The sequence below is a fragment of the Nerophis ophidion genome, linkage group LG12 (genome assembly GCF_033978795.1).
Source record: "Nerophis ophidion isolate RoL-2023_Sa linkage group LG12, RoL_Noph_v1.0, whole genome shotgun sequence".
Taxonomy (NCBI): domain Eukaryota; kingdom Metazoa; phylum Chordata; class Actinopteri; order Syngnathiformes; family Syngnathidae; genus Nerophis; species Nerophis ophidion.
In genome coordinates, this window is record NC_084622.1 from 18019354 (window position 1) to 18041326 (window position 21973).

The following is a 21973-nucleotide window of genomic DNA, read 5'->3' on the forward strand; positions in this document are numbered from 1 at the left end:
GACAGGTCTGCCTGGTTGGCCACGCCTACAAGAACAGCTGATAGGAAACACATCACAGTGGTCAGGTGACTCTTCTGAAGAAGACTGCAGACGACAGTCCAAACATGTCAGGTAAAGATTCCCTTTAATATACCGAAAATATGGTCTGATTACAAGAACATTTGAAAAAGTGTATGAATAAGAAGACATAATGAACCTTTTTGAGCAAACCCAAGCACACCAGCATTTATTTACCTTGCAGTCTCACTAATCCCCCTTTGATATTTGCCACCTTTGTGTCTCCTTTAAATGTTTGCCAGAATCTTTCATTCTCTCTCGCTTTCAGAAAGCAGCACACCACCCGGAAGTGAGCGAGGAATTAAAGTGCAAGGCCCTCCTGTACGGCTCGGAATGCACCACGGGATACATCAACCTCTTGGAACACGTTTTACAGGTTGGAACAAGGGAGTCATCTTCGTTGTGTATGACTACCGTATTTTTCGCACTTTAAATCCTTTCATTTTTTTCAAAACCTGACAGTGCGTCTTATAACCCGGTGCGCCTAATGAACATAATAATTTTGGTCGTGCTTACCGACCTCGAAGCAATTTAATTGGTACATAGTGTAATGACCAGTGTGACCAGTAGATGGCAGTCACACATAAGAGATACATGTAGACTGCAATATGGTGGCAGTAAACAACAGCAAAACTTTAAATGTTCCATTGAGAACATAGAACATCCCACACAGCGCTCAAAAATGTGTCAAAATGTTTTTAGTACGACTTCGGTAAGCTATGAAGCCGCATCCCGCTTGATGGATTGTCGGCGCATTAATCATACCAGTATTATTATGGTGTATGTATACGGACAGAAAAATTGCACCTATTAGCAGACATATATTGCAATATTATGCAAATGCAACTTTTCTTAGCTTCTGGTACCTGCTGATGTAAATTTGGGATCTGCATAAGTCCTGAAAATGCGCGCGCATCCGCAATTGTAGTCCGTGCGGACACCGCAGTCAATAAACTTCTTCTTTTTCTCTATCTTGTTATGTGACATTCATCCTCCGCTGTTACCATTTCTAACATAAAGTAGTGTAATAATATGATTTATTTGTAAAAAAAATCTAATAAATACAATTACAATATTAAAAATAAATAAAATATAAAACTAGAAACAGCCCAATAGCTAGAACCAGCATGCATGTCTATAAAAAGGCTTTTTTTAAAAGATGGGTTTTTAAGCCTTTTTAAAAGCATCCACAGTCTGAGGTGCCCTCAGGTGGTCAGGGAAAAGCGTTCCACAGACTCGGAGCAGAAAGCCCGGTCTCCCATAGTTTGTAGCTTTGTCCGTGGAGGTTGGTCGTGTTATGGATCTGGGGGTGAGCAGTTCTTTGAGGTAGTGTGGGGCATTTCCATGGAGGCACTGGTGAGTTAGTAGGCAGATTTTGAATTCAATCCTGAGTGGAACAGGAAGCCAGTGAAGGGATTTGAGAGTTGGTGTGATGTGGTCATGTTTCCGCACTCTCATCAGGATCCTCGCAGCACTATTTTGTTTGTACTGCAGCTTAAGTCCCTACTTATATCTGTCAGTAAACTCGCCATGAAAGCACTAACACATTGCACACTCTTGGCATTCTCTCGATGAGCTTCAAGAGGTAGTCACCTGAAATGGTTTTCACTTCACAGGTGTGCTTGAAGCTCATGGAGAGAATGCCAAGCGTGTACAAAGCAGTAACCAGAGCAAAGGGTGGCTCTTTTGAAGAAACTAGAATATAAAACACGTTTTCAGTTATTTCACCTTTTTCTTTGTTAAGTACATAACTCCACATGTGTTCATTCGTAGTTTTAATGTGACAATCTACAAACCCTGTTTCCATATGAGTTGGGAAATTGTGTTAGATGTAAATATAAACAGAATACAATGATTTACAAATCATTTTCAACCCATATTCAGTTGAATATGCTACAAAGACAACATATTTGATGTTCAAACTCATAAACATTTTTTTTTTTTTGCAGATAATCATTAACTTTAGAATTTGATGCGAGCAACACGTGACAAAGAAGTTGGGAACGGTGGCAATAAATACTGATAAAGTTGAAGAATGCTCATCAAACACTTATTTGGAACAACCCACAGGGGTGCAGGCTAATATGGAACAGGTGGGTGCCATGATTGGGTATAAAAGCAGCTTACATGAAATGCCAAGTAATTCACAAACAAGACTGGGGCGAGGGTCACCACTTTGTAAGCAAATTGTCAGTTTTAGAACAACATTTGTCAACGAGCTATTGCAAGGAATTTAGGGATTTTCCCATCTACCGTCCGTAAAATTATCAAAAGGTTCAGAGAATCTGGAGAAATCACTCCACGTAAGCGATGATATTACGGACTTTTGATCCCTCAGGCGGTACTGCATAAAAAAACCGACATCAGTGTGTGAAAGATATCACCACATGGGCTCAGGATCAATTCATAAAACCACTGTCAGTAACTACAGTTGGTCGCTACATCTGTAAGTTCAAATCAAAACTCTACTATGCAAAGCCAAACCCATTTATCAACAATATCTTGAAACGCCACCGGCTTCTCTGGGCCCAAGCTCATCTAAGATGGACTGATGCAAAGTGGAAAAGTGTTCTGTGGTCTGACGAGACCACATTTCAAATTATATTTGGAAACAGAGGACGTGGTGTCCTCCAGAACAAAGAGGAAAATAACCATTTGGATTGTTATAGGTGCAAAGTTCAAAAGCCAGCATCTGTGATGGTATGGGGGTGTATTAGTGCCCAAGGCATGGGTAACTTACACATCTGTGAAGACACCATTAATGCTGAATGGTCCATACAGGTTTTGGAACAACATATATTGTCATCCAAGCAATGTTATCATGGACGCCCCTGCTTATTTCAGCAAGACAGGTGTTAAAAAGAGTGCAGGTACTTTCCTGGCCCGCCTGCAGTCCAGGCCTGTCTCCCATGGAAAATGTGTAGCGCATTATGAAGCATAAAATGCGACAGCGCAGACCCCGGACTGTTGAACGAATGAAGCTCTACATAAAACAAGAACGGGAAAGACTTCCACTTTCAAAGCTTCAACAATTAGTTTCCTCAGTTCCCAAATGTTTATTGAGTGTTGTTAAAAGAAAAGGTGATGAAACACAGTGGTGAACATGCCCTTTCCCAACTACTTTGGCACGTGTTGCAGCCATGAAATTCTAAGTTAATTATTATTTGCATTAAACATCAAATATCTAAAAAGGGACGGCGTGGCGCAGTGGGAGAGTGGCCGTGCGCAAACCAAGGGTCACTGGTTCAAATCCCACCTAGAACCAACCTCGTCACGTCCGTTGTGTCCTGAGCAAGACACTTCACCCTTGCTCCTGATGGGTGCTGGTTGGCGCCTTGCATGGCAGCTCCCTCCATCAGTGTGTGAATGTGTGTGTGAATGGGTAAATGTGGAAGTAGTGTCAAAGCGCTTTGAGTACCTTGAAGGTAGAAAAGCGCTATACAAGTACAACCCATTTATCATTTATATTGTCTTTGAAGCATATTCAACTGAATATGGCTTGAAAAGGATTTACAAATCATTTTATTCCGTTTATATTTACATCTAACACAATTTCCCAACTCATATGGAGACGGGGTTTTTACAATGTAAATAGTCATGAAAGATTGAATGAGAAGGTGTGTCCAAACTTCTGGCCTGTACTGTATGTAAAAAAAGCAAAAATCATATTTCCATTCAATTGGCAATTATTATTATTATTTGTGTTGACTTTGTCCATGATATGTGTTCAGGTGGTGCAGAAGCCCACTCCGGAGCAGAAGCAGCAGCTGGCTGCCCACTCGAGACAGGTGGCAGGGTGTGTGACGGAGCTCATCCAGACAGCCGAGGCCATGAAAGGTAAAGCCGTGGTGACACATGCTTGCCCACTCCCACGCAACACAACCATTAAAAGGTTGCATCCGTGCGTCAAATATTTCTGGTATTTATGCTGTAACCTGATTCCGAAACAGACAATATCCACACTTTGGGGTAAATCTGATATATCAGGAGTGTCAAACTTATTTTCATTGAGGGCCACATGGCAGTAATGGCAGCTTTTAGAGGGACGATTTTTAAAAATGATGCATGCCGGTAATATCCTGTAATCAGAGGTGGGTAGTAACGCGCTACATTTACTCCGTTACATCTACTTGAGTAACTTTTGGGGTAAATTGTACTTCGAGGAGTAGTTTTAATGCAACATACTTTTACTTTTACTTGAGTATGTTTATAGAGAAGAAGCGCTACTTTTACTCCGCTCCATTTATCTACATTCAGCTCGCTACTCGCTACTGATTTTCATCGATCTGTTAATGCACGCTTTGTTTGTTTTGTTTTGTCAGACAGACCTTCAAAGTAGGATCTATCGCATGCCTGCGTTTCACCAATCAAATGCAGTCACTGGTGACGTTTGACTCCGTTTCACCAATCAAACAGAGCCAGGAGGTCACATGATTAACTGCACTTTTTGCTGTTGTTTTTTATTAAACCTTTATCTATAAATTTCAACATTTACAAACAGTTGAAAATAATAATCAAAGTAAGTACAAAACCGTACAAAACTGTATAAAAACCATACAAAACAGCGCCAGGGGGTTGTAAATTCAAAGTAACTAAAAGCAAAAAATATATATATAAATTAAAGTGCAAAGCCATAGGCTCACTCAATCTCAGTAAATAACTTAAATTTGGAACACAGCATCATCGTTTTCACAGCTTTTTGGTTGTTAGAGGTAAAGTGTTTTAATGTAGAGTTCTAAATCTTTTTTAAAGGCACAAAAAACAGGTCAGGTATTGAAAAACTTACATTTATGAAACTTAGCCAATAGTATAATGAGGTTGCAAAGGTAAAATTAATTTTCAAATTTTTTGCAATACAGTGTAAAACCAAATATATATTGTTTAATATATATTATTGTTTTAGTCGCTTAAGAGATATTCCTGGCTCTGAATTTGTTCACTGCTATTTTTATGTTTTTGTGCATTACTTGTTGCCGTCATCATTAAACGAACAGGTTACTCATCAGTTACTCAGTACTTGAGTAGTTTTTTCACAACATACTTTTTACTTTTACTCAAGTGAATATTTGGGTGACTACTCCTTACTTTTACTTGAGTAATACATCTCTAAAGTAACAGTACTCTTACTTGAGTACAATTTCTGGCTACTCTACCCACCTCTGAAAATCAGTAGCGAGTAAAGAGCTGAATGTAGATAAATGGAGCGGAGTAAAAGTAGCATTTATTTTCTATAAAAATACTCAAGTAAAAGTATGTTGCATTAAAACTACTCTTAGAAGTACAATTTATCCCAAAAGTTACTCAAGTAGATGTAACGGAGTAAATGTAGCGCGTTACTACCCAACTCCTGGTGAAGGTTCACAGTTCGGGGGTGGTCATGGTAGCTGTCCTTTCTTCAAAAGATAAAAGTAGAAAGGGGGGGTAGCTTTACAGTTTTGACAGCAGGTACGGCGCAAGAGTCTGTTGAAATAAAAAGTGTTTCTCGCCTTCCTGTCGGTCGTTTTTTCTTAATAATGATCTGGCAGCAGCCAGCCTCATCTCACCAGACTCTTTGGTGCGAACATGTGAATGTCAATCAAGTGACCAAAGTGACGACTGATAACCGATCACTTTTAGGCCTATTTTTTGAATGCCTGGCTGGCGGTGGACTGACACACCCTCCACCGCTAGCTCGCCATCCACGTAATGGCCACCCCTGCTGTAGAATATTGAAGTTGGACCAAACGGGACTCCCCGTTTCAAAATGCCAACAATGAAGCTGCACTGTGACACAAACATGTCGGAGTGATGCCAGCTGAAGCTCCACTTAGTCTGACAGCGGTCATAGATTGTGTTTGGATGAGAATTAGATTTCCGCGTGACCCGCTGGGACTATCTACTTGGTCTCTCTAACGTGTTCTCTCTTTCCCTCTTCCCTCTGCTTCCCTTGCTGCCTCAGACGGAGGTAAGTGGACTATGCTGTCTTCTGTTCCCTACATCAGTGTTTTTCAACCTTTTTTGAGCCGAGGCACATTTTTTGCGTTGAAAAAATGAGGAGGCACACCACCGGCAGAAATCATTAAAAAACGAAACTCAGTTGACGGTAAAAAGTCGTTGTCGCAATTGTTGGATATGACTTTAAAGAGTAACCAAGCATGCATCACTATAGCTCTTGTCTCAAAGTAGGTGTACTGTCACTAGCTGTCACATCACACCCTGACTTATTTGCACTTTTTTGCTGTTTTCCTGTTTGTAGTGTTTTACTTCTTGTCTTACGCTCCTATTTTGGTGGCTTTTTCTCTTGTTTTGGTATTTTCCTGTAGCAGTTTCTTGTCTTTCTGCATCTACTTTGTTTTAGCAATCAAGAATATTTCAGTTGTTTTTATCCTTCTTTGTGGGGACATTGTTGATTGTCATGTCATGTTCAGATGTACATTGTCTTTGCTCCACAGTAAGTCTTTGCTGTCGTCCAGCATTCTGTTTTTGTTTACTTTGTAGCCAGTTCAGTTTTAGTTCCTTTTCTAAGCTTCTATGCATTTTCTTAGTGGCACTCACCTTTTGTTTATTTTTGGTTTAAGCATTAGACACCTTTTTACCTGCATACTGCCTCCCGCTGTTTTTGACATCTACAAAGTAATTAGCTACCGGCTGCCACCTGATGATTAGGAAGAGTATTACATGGTTACTCTGCTGAGCGCTGACACTCAACAACAACATATAGCGGTAATCTGCAGACTATAATTACTGGTTTGCAAAAAATAATTTGAACCCAAATAGGTGAAATTAGATAATCTCCCACATCACACCAGACTGTATCGCAACAGTGGTTGAAAAACACTGCCCTAGATCAACTTTCGCAGTGTCAGAAGGGGGGTAGACGGCTGGAATGAAGGCGGGGGGTAGGGCAGATTTCCCCTGAGCTGAACATAATCTAGGAAAACACCGTTCCATCTGCCTTAGCAAGCTGTTCCCAAACTGCTAGCTTTTATAGGCCCTGTAAAAAGTGCCATCAAAAGCCAATAGCTTCCTTTAGTTTCTCTTATTTAACTTTGAGGCACTGCGGCAAGCGTCCCCGACACGCAAGTGGCGGTCTGAGCAGTCTGGAATCAAAAGTTGTCGCTACAAGACGGAACACCTTTCATTTCAGGATCCGAGTGCGCGGACCCCGAGGACCCCACCGTCGTGGCAGAGAGCGAGCTCCTCGGAGCCGCCGCCTCCATTGAAGCAGCGGCCAAGAAACTGGAGCAGCTGAAGCCCAGAGCCAAGCCCAAGGTACGCCCTCGACATGCAGTACAGGCCAGGGGTTAAGACACGCCGTCTCATTCAATCTTTATTTCCATGACTATTTACATTGTAAATTGTCACATCAAAACTATGAATGAACACATGTGGGGTTATGTACTTAACAAAAAAAGGTGAAATAACTGAAAGCATTTTCTATATTCTATTTTCTTCAAAATAGCCACCCTTGTTAGCATAAGCCGCGGCTGTTAGTATAAGATTGGCAATAAATGTTACAAATAGCATCTGACTTCTTCTGGAGGCTACAATACATTATCCATCCATCCATTTCCTACCGCTTATCCCTTTCGGGATCACGGGGGGGTGCTGTAGCCTATCTCAGCTACAATCGGACGGAAGGCGGAGTACACCCCGGACAAGTCGCCACCTCATCAGAGGGCCAACACAGATAGACAGACAACATTCACACACTAGGGACCAGTTAGTGTTGCCAATCAACCTATCCCCAGGTACATGTCTTTGGAGTCAGGAGGGGCCTATCCCCAGGTGCATGTCTTTAAAGGTGGGAGGGGCCTACCCCCAAGTGCATGTCTTTGGAGGTGGAAGGGGCCTATCCCCAGGTGCATGTATTTAAAGGTGGGAGGGGCCTATCTATCCCCAGGTGCATGTCTTTAAAGGTGGGAGGGGCCTAACCCCAGGTGCATGTCTTTGGAGGTGGAAGGAAGCCGGAGTACCCGGAGGGAACCCAAGGAGTCACGGGGAGAACATCCAAAAGCCACACATAAAGATCCCGAGCCCGGGATTGAACTCAGGACTATACCTTCGTATTGTGAGGCACATGCACTAACCCCTGGGCCACCGTGCTGCCCTTACAATACATCATAGTACTTTTATTTGTTTTGACATTAAATTTAAATAAAAAACGTATTTCTAAAAGGTGTGGCGGCTACAGCTTCAAACACACCCGTGAAGTCAAAACTATTTCAGGTGACTACCTCTTGAAGCTCATGGAGAGAATGCCAAGAGTGTGCAAAGCAGCAATCAGAGCAAAGGGTGGCTATTTTGAAGAAACTACAATATAAAACAAGTTTTCAGTTATTTCACCTTTTTTTGTTGAGTAAATATGCACATGTGTCAGGTTGAGTTTGTGACGAACCCCAAGATGCAGAGAAGGCGGCAGGCGTTGCGCAGGAAAACATGATTTAATCTTTAAAAATGAAAAAAATAAAGAAGAAACACAAACCAGGAACTAGGAGACCGGAAACAGGAACTTGGACGAAATGACAGCACGCTGCCAACAGCTTTAGGATACAGGTACAAATGGTAGGAGCGACAATAATTCAGCACTGACTTGAGGACAAAGCAGGTAAAAATAGGAGTGGGCTGATTGACACCAGGTGTGGCCAGGTGCCAATCAGCCACAGCTGAGGGGAAACAGGGCTCAGGGAGAAAAACAGGAAACAAAATAAGAGCGCTGACAGGAAACAAAGACAGGAAAATCTAAAACATGGCCACACTGTCAGGGACAAGCCTGACGACATGTGTTCATTCGTAGTTTTGATGTGACGATCTACAATGTAAATAGTCATGAAAATAAAGATTGAATAAGTAGGTGTGGCCAAACTTTGGCCTGTACTGTATTTTTGCTATAAAAAAAAATCCGCAGGGAGTCACGTTGGCCCGTGTCGGGAAAAGGTGACATTATCATTTCTTTGTTCCGACTGGCACAGCTGCTCCGTGTAAACTTCCTCCAACGGTCTTGTTTTGAGCTCCGTTGCCAGGAGACACAAACTACACTCCTCCAGCAGAAGTTGGACTGAGTTCAAATGGGTCGGATGGACATTTGTTTTATTACAGTGTTGCTCATTTCCCAACTAAGCTGAGTATCAGTCCTGCACTCTTCTAATGACAACATACATGTAGGGTTTGGTTTTTGGATCCTTGGAGCCCACCTGCATCTCTTCCCCTTCCCACTTCCTGTCCACTCTGTCATTATCAGACCAACCTCTTGTCTGTGTGGTGTATTTAGGTCACTTTTAATATAAACTCTAATGCTCTGTCTCATACTCTAATTCCATTTATCAGGCCTTTGTTTTTTTACCAAAGGAGATTAGTGACTAAAAGGCTTTTATGTCAGTGTCTCCCTCTAGTGGTGTAACAGCGTGCATGCAGTGTCAACCTAACACCTCGATCTTACTTCAATTTATATTCCTTACTAGCTAGCTTTAGAAAACAGATAATAGATATTTTTTAATTGTCTGCCCCGCCAAACCTTGTGTTGCTGTTGCAGAGGGACGAAAACATTGAGTTCGTTTAAGCTGGTTTGTGACGAGGGTTGCAAAATCCCATGAATATTCAAAGATGGAAACTTTCCACGGTAATTAACGGGAATATATGGGAATAAACATTCAATCATTCAATCAATGTTTCTTTGTATAGCCCTAAATCACAAGTGTCTCAAAGGGCTGCACAAGCCACAACGACATCCGCGGTTCAGCCCCCACATAAGGGCAAGGAAAAACTCACAACCCAGTGGGACGTCGATGAGAATGACTATGAGAAACCTTGGAGAAGACCGCAAATGTGGGTCCATAGTGGATCTAACATAATAGTGTGAGAGTCCAGTCCATAGTGGATCTAACATAATAGTGTGAGAGTCCAGTCCATAGTGGATCTAACATAATAGTGTGAGAGTCCAGTCCATAGTGGATCTAACATAATAGTGTGAGAGTCCAGTCCATAGTGGATCTAACATAATAGTGTGAGAGCCCAGTCCATAGTGGATCTAACATAAAAGTAAGAGTCCAGTCCATAGTGGATCTGACATAATAGTGTGAGAGTCCAGTCCATAGTGGATCTAACATAATAGTGAGAGTCCAGTCTATAGTGGATCTAACATAATAGTGTGAGAGTCCAGTCCATAGTGGATCTAACATAATAGTGAGAGTGAAGTCCATAGTGGATCTAACATAATAGTGAGAGTCCAGTCCATAGTGGATCTAACATAATAGTGAGAGTCCAGTCCATAGTGGATCTAACATAATAGTTTGAGAGTCCAGTCCATAGTGGATCTAACATAATAGTGAGAGTGCAGTCCATAGTGGATCTATCATAATAGTGAGAGTCCAGTCCATAGTGGGTCTAACATAATAGTGAGAGTCCAGTCCATAGTGGATCTAACATAATAGTGTGAGAGTCCAGTCCATAGTGGATCTAATATAATAGTGAGAGAGTCCAGTCCATAGTGGATCTAACATAATAGTGTGAGAGTCCAGTCCATCGTGGATCTAACATAATGGTGTGAGAGACCAGTCCATAGTGGATCTAACATAATAGTGAGAGTCCAGTCCATAGTGGATCTAACATAATAGTGTGAGAGTCCATTCCATAGTGGATCTAACATAATAGCGAGAGTGCAGTCCATAGTGGATCTAACATAATAGTGAGAGTCCAGTCCATAGTGGGTCTAACATAATAGTGAGAGTCCAGTCCATAGTGGATCTAACATAATAGTGTGAGAGTCCAGTCCATAGTGGATCTAATATAATAGTGAGAGAGTCCAGTCCATAGTGGATCTAACATAATAGTGTGAGAGTCCAGTCCATCGTGGATCTAACATAATGGTGTGAGAGTCCAGTCCATAGTGGATCTAACATAATGGTGTGAGAGTCCAGTCCATAGTGGGGCCAGCAGGAGACCATCCCGAGCGTTAGCATGCCAACGTTAGCACACATGCTAAATGTTAGCATTTTCATGTCAGCATGCTAACGTTTTAGGCTAGCTATTCAGCTCATTTTGTAGAGTTACACCCAAAACTCACAGATTCAGACACTTGGCAACATTTTAAAAGTGCTGCGACTTCCGGTGACCAAAGCTACAGATAGCAGGCCCGTCAAAATTCCGCGGGTATTTTGTAGTTGTAGGTAGTTAGCGTAGATCAGGGGTCACCAACCTTTTTGAAACCAAGAGCTACTTCTTGGGTAGTGATTAATGCGAAGGGCTACCAGTTTGATACACACTTAAATAAATTGCCAGAAATAGCCAATTTGCTCAATTTACCTTTAATGAATAAATCTATACATATGAAAAAATGGGTATTTCTGTCTGTCATTCCGTTGTACATTTTTTTTCCTTTTACGGAAGGTTTTTTGTAGAGAATAAATGATGAAAAAAACACTTAACGGTTTAAAAGAGGAGAAAACAGGGGAAAAAAGAAAATTAAATTTTGAGACATAGTTTATCTTCAATTTCGACTCTTTCAAATTCAAAATTCAACCGAAAAAAAGAAAAGAAAAACTACCTGATTCGAATCTTTTTGAAAAAATAAAAAAATAAAATTTATGGAACATTATTAGTCATTTTTCCTGATTAAGATTAATTTTAGAATTTTGATGACATGTTTTAAATAGGTTAAAATCCAATCTGCACTTTGTTAGAATATATAACAAATTGGACCAAGCTATATTTCTAACAAAGACAAATCATTATTTCTTCTACATTTTCCAGAACAAAACTTTGAAATAAGATTTAAATTTGATTCTTAAGATTTTCCAGATTTGCCAGAATATTTTTATTTTTATTTTAATCATAATAAGTTTGTAGAAATATTTCACAAATATTTTTCCTCGAAAAAACAGAAGCTAAAATGAAGAATTAAATTAAAATGTATTTATTATTCTTTACAATAAAAAAAATTAATTTACTTGAACATTGATTTAAATTGTCAGGAACGAAGAGGAAGGAATTTAAAAGGTAAAAAGGTATATGTGTTTAAAAATCCTAAAATAATTTTGAAGGTTGGGGTTTTTCTCTAAAATTGTCTTTCTGAATATTATAAGAAGCAAAGTAAAAAAATAAATTATTTAAACAAGTGAAGACCAAGTCTTTAAAATATTTTCTTGGATTTTCAAATTCTATTTGAGTTTTGTCTCTCTTAGAATTAAAAATGTCAAGCAAAGCGAGACCAGCTTGCTAGTAAATAAATAGAGGCAGCTCACTGGTAAGTGCTGCTATTTGAGCTATTTTTAGAACAGGCCAGCGGGCGACTCATCTGGTCCACGTTGGTGACCCCTGTACTAGGTCATAAAATCAGTGTCAGTTGAGTCGGTCCATAGGTTGCCTGTAGGGATTTTTAAAGTCCAGCAGATGTCAGTATTTAGTGACACAGGCTAGCGGGCGACTCATTTGGTCCTTACGGGCGACCTGGTGCCCGCGGGCCCCGTGTTGGTGACCCCTGGCGTAGATGCAGAGTCATTCCAAGAAGAAAGAAGGAGGCTCCACTTCCACTTTCATCCCAGTGTTGCTTTCATCCACGCTTTTTAATCCTCTTTACTCTCCTCTCTCGCTCCTCACCCTCTAACCCTTGGTGGGGATGGCGAGGGTATGGTTGTGTGGTTCTCTCCCGCTCCCGGCATGCTTGTCTCCTTGTCTCCCGTCCGCCCTCTGAGAGCCTTTCTGTAGACCCGGAGGACTTCTCTGCAGGACTCTGTGTGATATGTTTGATATATTAGGTTGTTATTCAGTCCAACTGTATATCAAACATATTCCTACAGTGTCCCGCTATGTCTCCTGCCACCTGTGCCTTTTGTCTTTCTTGCTAGTTTTTGTGCAAGGTCAATGCGGCTTTTCCCGATTGTCCCTGAACTGGTCTCGTGTGTAGTTCAGGTTCTTGCGGTCATTCAAAAATCCGATGTGCTTTTGAAGAAATATTTGCTCATGGCTTTTGTTGTCATTAAAGACATTATGTTTGCATATTTGTGTCTCATCACGCAGGCCTATTTTTTTAATTCATTTCAAGTATTTATTTTTGTGTTTATTAATTAATTCTGGGGTCGGCAACCCAAAATTTTGAAAAAGCTCAAATACAAAAAAGTAATCGGTCTGGAGCCGCAAAAAAATACAATTCTTATGTAAGTGTTATATTGAAGGCAACACATGATGTAAGTGTCTATATTAGCTATATTAGCCTACTATCGAAATTACTTTAAAATTCCTTTATAAGTGTTATAATGAAGAAAACACATGATGTAAGTATCTATATTAGCTATATTAGCCTACTATCAAAATGATTATGAAAGTCTTATGTAAGTGTTATAACGAAGACAACACATAATGTAAGTGTCTATATTAGCTACATTAGTCCAAAACTAACAGGAAACACAAACACACTCAAAAATCTAAACCATAATATGATCTGGGCAGCGAATTAAAACACTTTTTTTATTTACCATTTACACAACGTGACAACTTCACTGCTTTTGGGGTTTGTATTTCCAGGCTTTCGAGGGCCAAATAAAATTGTGGCGAGCCAGATTTGGCCCCAGGGCTTTGGGTTTGACACCTCGCTTTGAGGCCGTTCAGATTTGTCTGACACTGTAATGACTTCGTTATCTAATATGACTAAACGTTTTGCCTTCCAGCAGGCGGATGAGACGCTTGATTTCGAAGAGCAGATCCTAGAAGCCGCCAAGTCCATCGCCGCAGCAACCAGTGCGCTTGTCAAGTCGGCATCGGCAGCTCAGCGAGAGCTGGTGGCACAGGGCAAGGTGGGTCAGAGGTCTCTTTTACGAGCAACATGGCTGCCAATGTTGTGATTGTGCGTGTGTGTTGTGGACTCTCAGGTCGGCTCCAACATAGCCAACGCAGTGGATGATGGCCAGTGGTCCCAGGGTCTCATATCCGCTGTGAGTACCATCGCTGCAGTCAGTCACGCAAAACCCAACTTAAGTCCGGCTGTGCTGGTCCTAGGCTCGCATGGTCGCCGCCGCCACCGGCAACCTGTGTGAGGCGGCCAACGCCTCGGTGCAGGGCCACGCCAGCGAGGAGAAGCTCATCTGCTCGGCCAAGCAGGTCGCCGCCTCCACTGCTCAGCTCCTGGTGGCCTGCAAGGTGAAGGCGGACCAGGATTCCGAAGCCATGAAGAGACTACAGGTATAGCGTGACGGCCCAATGCGGTTCCACTTTGTGTTCATTGTGGCTCCGCCCCTCCTCTCTGAAGGCCGCCGGCAACGCGGTGAAGCGAGCCTCCGACAACCTGGTGAAGGCGGCTCAGAAGGCAGCCTTCGACAAGTCCGAGGACGACAGCGTGGTGGTCAAAACCAAATTTGTTGGCGGCATCGCTCAGGTGAGACCAGCAGAATGATTCCTGCTGTTATTTGTTGTGAAAATGACATACCGCCATTACCATATTTCGTTGAATTGCCGCCGGGTATATAGTATGCGCCTGCCTAAAATTACTGCCGGGTAAAACTCGTTTCGCAAAATATTTTTTTTTATTAGCGCATGTCTAGAATTTCCGCAGGGTCAAACTCATCACGTCACGAGTGACAATTCACCTGTCATCATTTTCAAAATGGAGGAGGCTGATTTCAATCATTTGAAATCGCATAAAGGGAAGAAGATTAAGAACTATTCAGTAGGATTTAAGGTCCAAGCTATTGAATATGCTAAAAAGAACAGTAAGCAGCTATGTTTTATTAATACACCGTAGTTGCGTGTGTCAAATATAAGTCATTAAATGACTCCCGCCTCCTGGTGGTAGAGGGCGCTAGTGATCCTTCTTGCGACTACTCGGCTGCAGAAAAAGTGACAACAAGCAGCAAGAGTGAGCAGCGATCGTTTATTTTTTTCCTCTGGCTTGCAGTTTTAACATGGAGGATTACATATAAATAAATAAATGATAAATGGGTTGTACTTGTATAGCGCTTTTCTACCTTCAAGGTACTCAAAGCGCTTTGACATTACTTCCACATTTACCCATTCACACACACATTCACACACTGACGGAGGGAGCTGCCATGCAAGGCGCCAACCAGCACCCATCAGGAGCAAGGGTGAAGTGTCTTGCTCAGGACACAACGGACGTGACGAGGTTGGTTCTAGGTGGGATTTGAACCAGGGACCCTCGGGTTGCGCACGGCCACTCTCCCACTGCGCCACGCCGTCCCTAAAATAAAACAGTTTTCTAAACTGGACTTTCAATCGAATATATATATATATATATATATATATATAGTACACGTCATATGAACATTGTCCAAAATGTTTTTGTATCATTGAGCATTCAAAGTTCCTTTCATTGGAACTAAGGGGCCAAGTCCAAGTCATGAAACCCAACCCCACACCATAATTCCTCCTCCACCAAATGTCACACTTGGCAAAATGCAGTCCGAAATGTAGAATTCTCCTGGCAACCTCCAAACCCAGACTGGTCCATCAGATTGCCAGATGGAAAAGTGTGATTCATCAGTCCAGAGAAGGTGTCTCCACTGCTCTAGAGTCCAGTGGCGACGTGCTTTACACCACTGCATCCCACACTTTGCATTGGACTTGATGATGTATGGCTTAGATGCAGCTGCTCGGTCTTGTAAACCCATTCCATGAAGCTCTCTGCGTACTGTACGTGGGCTAATTGGAAGGTGACATGAAGTTTGGAGCTGTGTAGCAACTGACTGTGCAGAAGGTCTTTGCACTATGCTGACCTCTCTGTCAGTTTACCTGGCCTACCACTTGGTGGCTGGGTTGCTGTTGTTCTCAAACTCTTTACTTTTCTTCTAATTAGGTTGACTTTGGAATATTTAGGAACGAGGAAATTTCACAACTGGATTTGTTGCACAGGTGGCATCCTATGAGAGTTCCACGCTGGAAATCACTGAGAGCGGCCTATTCCTTCACAAATGTTTGTAGAAACTGTCTCCATGCCTAAGTGCTTGATTTGATACACCGGGCCAAGTGATTAGGACACCTGGTTCTCATTATTTGGATGGTTGGCTAAATACCTTTGGCAATATAGTGTGTGTGTGTATACCGTATTTCCTTGAAATGCAGCTAGGGCGCTAATTAATTTAAAACCTCTTCTCACTCCGGCGTTTACCAAAGGCATGCGGTAAAAGTAAGCATGCGCTAATTATTTTAAAACCTCTTCTCACTCCGGCAATTACCAAAGGTATGCAGTAAAAATTTGAGTGTGATGTAAGCTTGGACCTTAAATCCTACTGAATAACTCTTAAATGTCTTCCCTTTATGCGATTTCAAATTACCCGTATTGAAATCAGCCTCCTCCATTTTGAAAATGATGACAGGGGAAGTGTCACTCGTGACGTGACGAGTTTGACCAGGCGGTAATACTAAGCATGCGCTAATTATTTTGGGAAGCGAGTTTGACCCGGCAGTAATTGTAGGCAGGCGCATACTATATACCCGGCGGCAATTCAAGGAAATACAGTATATAAATAAAATATATGGGGGGACACTGGCAGGCTGGCTCTGTCTTGGGACCCCTGATTTGTTCTTTAGTTGCTGAGTGTGTGGTCTACAGTGGCAACTTTAGCTTAGATTGTTCTTGTCTTGGAGTTAATGATTTCAAATTTACTTGCTGCTAACTTTTTTTGAGTTTTTGAATGGATGACAAAGATTAATAAGGCTGATGATTAGTACTGAATTATGTTTTATTGTTGCTCTCTACTCACATGAATGACTTTCAAGTTAGTTCAACAGCTATCATCCGCCATTACCAGGATTGTTCTCGGGTGTGTTTCGAGAGCATTGATTGTGAGATGTCTTTTTATCCTCCTCTTCCTCCTCCTCCTCAGATCATAGCGGCTCAAGAAGAGATGCTGAGGAAGGAACGTGAGCTGGAGGAAGCCCGCAAGAAGCTGGCTCAGATCCGACAGCAGCAGTATAAGTTCCTGCCGAGCGAGCTGAGGGAGGACGAAGGCTGACCGACGGTCCAGACGGCCGCCCTTTTCCACGCCCGAGTCAGCGAGGACTCTACCGCACTTGAAACAGGCCACCTTTTGGTAGGACAAGCAAGTGCCTGTGCTTTGTCGCGTATTTGTGTGCGAGTGTGTGATTGTGCTCATTTATGATACAACAATGAAGTGAAGGATGCAGAAGTTGTACATTTATAATTGTTACTGAATGTTTTTATAGTCACCAAGCGAATAATACTGACGATGGTGGCAGAGCGTGTCTATTTGAAAAAGGACTAAAAGGAAGGCAGGGCGGGCGTTCTTCACCTTGGCTTGCATGCTCCATCCAAACTTTGCATATCAATCAAGATGCAGAATGGCACCTGTTACATATGATCATACAAACAGAGAGAGGAATTATATTCAGGCACATATTTATTCTAGATTGAGCTTTTAAATGGCCAATACATTTCTCTTCAAGTGTGGGGAAAGTTGAGTTTTTGACGTGACCAAATGATCTACTTGTGTAAACGTTCACTTCATCTCACAAACTTTTCTTTTCCAACCAACATATTTTGTTGGGTGCATACAGTGGAAGCTCAAAGCTAACCTTTAGCCTCTAAATAGTCTTGGATTGATCAGTGATTCTCAAAGAATCACTTACTCAAATATTCCAACACAGTGTTACCGTTCAAACTGTGTGTAATGCTGCATTGGCCAAAATTGGAAATATACCGTATTCTCCATACCATACAGTGCACTGGATTATAAGACGCACTGCTGATGAATGCTCTGTTTTCGATCTTTTTTCATATACCGTATTTCCTTGAATTGCCGCCGGGTATATAGTATGCGCCTGCCTAGAATTACTGCCGGGTCAAACTCGTTTCGCAAAATAATTAGCTCATGCTTAGCATTACCGCCGGCTCAGGATTAACGCCGGGTCAAACTCGTTTCGCAAAATATTATTTTTATTAGCGCATGTCTTGAATTTCCGTCGGGTCAAACTCGTTTCGCCAAATAATTAGCATACGTCTAGAATTTCCTCCGGGTCAAACTCGTCACGTCACGAGTGACAATTCACCTGTCATCATTTTCAAAATGGAGCAGGGTGATTTCAATAATTTGAAATCGTATAAAGGGAAGAAGATTAAGAGCTATTAAGTAGGACTTAAGGTTCAAGCTATTGAATATGCAAAAAAGAACAGTAAGCAGCTATGTTTTATTAATATACCGTAGCTGCGTGTGTCAAATATGAGTCATTAAACGACTCCCGCCTCCTGGTGGTAGAGGGCGCTAGTGATCCTTCTTGCGATTACTCGGCTGCAGAAGAAGTGACAACAAGCAGCAAGAGTGAGCAGCGATTGTTTATTTTTTCCTCTCGCTTGCACTTTTAACATGGAGGATTACATATCTAAAATAAAACAGTTTTCTAAACTGAACTTTCAATCGAAGCAGAAGGTAATAAAGGAAGATTTCCATCGAGACAGAGAGACTTTTAAAGCTGAAGAAAGATAAGGAAGACTTCTATAAACAATTATCGATACTTTTGATCAGAAGGAGCTGCGCATGGACTTCATTTATAAGTAAAGGTAAGACCATAATAAAAAAAATTTTTATTAAATGTGCTTTTCATGATGGTATCCTTACATTACACTCAATTTTTAAGCGCAGGCCTAAATTTACCGTATGCCTTTGGTAAGCGCCGGCGTGAGAAGAGGTTTTAAATTAATTAGCGCCCTGGAGGCAATTCAAGGAAATACGATAAAGTTATCTTTCCAGGCAATGGCGGGCTACAAAGAATAATGGTGCGGGCCTTGAGTTTGACACGTGTGCTTTAGATGCTTAAAAAGATCATTAGAGGCTATTATTATTGAGGTCAAAGACATTGGTCCACAGAGTAAAAAAGAAAGCAAGTTGAGTATTGAATTGGGAAGGGACGTATTATTAGTGCCTTACTGGAGTGTGCAAGCAGCTGAAGACGAGTCCTGCTTGGAGCTTGAGCCTCTTTTGTGGTTGCCAATCCCCAGCAAGGCCTGAGCGTTAGTGTGTTGTCAGCAAGAAGAGTCCATGGCTGCTGGCCCACACATGCCTACACCTGCCTATATCGCTCTCTCATCAAAGGGCATCCTTAGGATCTTAGACTCCTTGATGGAATACTACAGTACTTGCATTCCTTAAGCATGTTTGTGTTTGGGAAAAAAAAAAGGCTGTTATACTTCCCCTTTTTCTGTTGTCTAACTTGAAATGTCCGTTTTTACCAAGCAGTACTCAGAGATGCAGAACTGGGCAAAAGTATTTGGTCAGCATCACTCTTTGTTGTTTCCGTGACATTTTTCATAACAACATTCTGATGGTGAATAAGACGTTTTTATGTAGGATTAGTTCAAGTTAAAGTTGAAATTGGGTGAAATAATCACTGGATCTATTACATTGGCCAGAAGGCAACCTGCTGAATAAAAGATACATATATTTTTTGTTTTTTTTTATTTTCAATATATTATCATTTTATTATACAGAATTATATTTCGATTTAAAATATTTTTTTATTATGATTATTTTTTTATTTTGTTTGGACTTATTTTAATTGTTTAGATTTTTTTTTTTAGGTTAAAGGCCTACTGAAACCCACTACTAGCGACCACGCAGTCTGATAGTTTATATATCAATGATGAAATATTAACATTGCAACACATGTCAATACGGCCGCTTTAGTTTACTAAATTGCACTTCTAAATTTTGCACCGAAATATCCTGCTGAAACGTCGCGGTATGATGTCGCGTGCGTCACGCATTGTAGAGGACATTTTGTTCCAGCACCGTTCACAGCTATAAGTCGTCCGTTTTCATCACATAATTCCACAGTATTCTGGACATCTGTGATGCTGAATCTTTTGCAATTTGTTCAATGAATAATGGAGATGTCAAAGAAGAAAGCTGTAGGTGGGAAGCGGTGTATTGCGGCCGCCTTTAGCAACACAAACTCAGATGATGTTTCATTGTTTACATTCCCGAAAGATGACGGTGAAGCTTTACTATGGAACAGAGCGGTCAAGCGAACACGGTTGGATTGGACCACACACACAAAGTACAGTGTATTATGCAGCGATCATTTCGAAAGATTGTGTTTCGAAGAGGGTCCCTTGCGAAGGCCAGAGATGGGCATCGCCACCACCCGTCGACTGGTGCTGAAGAAAGGTGCGGGGCCGACCTTCAGGTTGTACAGGTACGACCATATAATCTCACTAAAATACTAGTAACACCATAAGCAGATAAGGGATTTTCCAGAATTATCCTTGTAACTTTGTCTAATAACATCTGAATCGCTCTGCTGTCTAGGGTTTTTTTTCTAGTCCCTCACTCTCACTTTCCTCATCAACGAATCTTTCATCCTCCCTCAATAAATGGGGAAATCTTCGCTTTCTCAGTCCGAATCGCTCTCGCTGCTGGTGGCCATGATTGTAAACAATGTTCTGATGTGAGGAGCTCCACAACCCGTGACGTCACTAGCACATAGTCTGCTACTTCTGGTACAGGCAAGGCTTTTTTATTAGTGACCAAAAGTTGCGAACTTTATCGTGGATGTTCTCTACTAAATCCTTTCAGCAAAAATATGGCAATATGGCGAAATGATCAAGTATGACACATAGAATGGACCTGCTATCCCTGTTTAAATAAGAACATCTCATTTCAGTAGGCCTTTAATAGTTGTATTTTGCGGGGTGTACTTAATTGTGCTTTATTTAGAATAAAATAGAATGGAAAATAATTGAATAGGATGCCTTCTATTGTCACTATACATGTGTACAATGAGATCGAAGCAGCTCATTCTACACCGCAAACATGCCTATAGATTATTGACAGCTAGATAAGTATAGAAATTTTAAAAAGTACAGCAGTATAAAGTGTAGTTTAAGAAGAATAAGTAAATTAAAAATTGTGTGTTCCTAAACTAGGTATCTTGTTTTTTATTATATAGTTTCTTTTGTCAGGTTTTGTTTTGCACTTTTTTTTAAATGTTTTTTTATTATACTTTATTTTATTAAATGTGCTTTTAATTTTTCAATTGTATGTGTGTAGTTTTGTCGTGTTTTTTTTAAATAATTGATTTCTTAATATTGTCAAGGTTTTTTTTATTTCATAGTTTTATTTTGTAATCGTATTTTTATTTTGTTTCTTTTTTTAGGGTTTTATGTCTTCATTTCACTTTCATTTCCTTCATTTAATGTTTTCCACTTTTTTTCTTAGTATATTATTATTAGGTTGTTGGTTTTTTTGTCCCCTCCAGCTTGAGTCACTATAACCTCAGCAAAATATATCTATTGTGCCAAAAGAGGAAATGCAAAGTTGTCCAAATACTTTTGCACAAGGCTGTGTATTGTGTGACTGGTGTGTGCAAATATTCATGCAAATGAAGAAAAAAAAAGTTAACTAGCTCTGTTATAAATAATTGTTGTGCAAAAAAAAAAGAAACTTTGTTTAGTTTAATGACTTTATGCTGTATGTATGATATTTATCTGGTCACAAAAGTATTTTTTGTATTCATCACAAACGAAATAAAAAACAAAAAATGTATATGTCATACTGCATTCTTTCCAGCAGGTGGCAGCAGTGGCGCATGAGCGGTACATGTTTGGAGGGATTGTCGAGTCTGACCAAATATGGGCATGTCCTCTCCTGTGTTTAAAGCGACATTGTTACAGCCGCGCCATTCAAATACAAGACAATTAATAACAACGAGGCTCTTTAGGTGTCCTCCTTCTTTATGGTGGGCCGTACACGTGACCTTGCACGGGAGGATGTTGCGGCAGCACGTCATGTCCTCGCCGCACGTCCTGAGCAGCGCCTTATTTGGTGGTCGCGCTCCTGCAGACAGCGGCGAGGGGAAAGTGACGCCATGTGTTCGCACTCAGCTGGAGGTTCTTTCTGTGGGAGCCAAGCATCGCAAACTCTGCAGGTCACTCACTGGAAGAAATTCACATTTATGACATTTTCTGGAAAAATGC

General features: G+C 41.1%; 1 protein-coding gene across 1 annotated transcript in view; it reads left to right on the forward strand.

Moving 5' to 3' along the window:
• tln2b (talin 2b) overlaps positions 1–21542 on the forward strand; it is a 242937-nt gene extending 221395 nt beyond the window's left edge. Inside the window, 8 exon segments of the mRNA XM_061918043.1 lie at positions 326–433; positions 3789–3894; positions 7184–7308; positions 13698–13823; positions 13899–13961; positions 14026–14208; positions 14276–14401; positions 16869–21542. Of these exon segments, the coding sequence (XP_061774027.1) occupies positions 326–433; positions 3789–3894; positions 7184–7308; positions 13698–13823; positions 13899–13961; positions 14026–14208; positions 14276–14401; positions 16869–16997 (966 nt within the window). The 3' untranslated portion in view covers positions 16998–21542.
• The last annotated feature ends 431 nt before the right edge of the window (positions 21543–21973 follow it).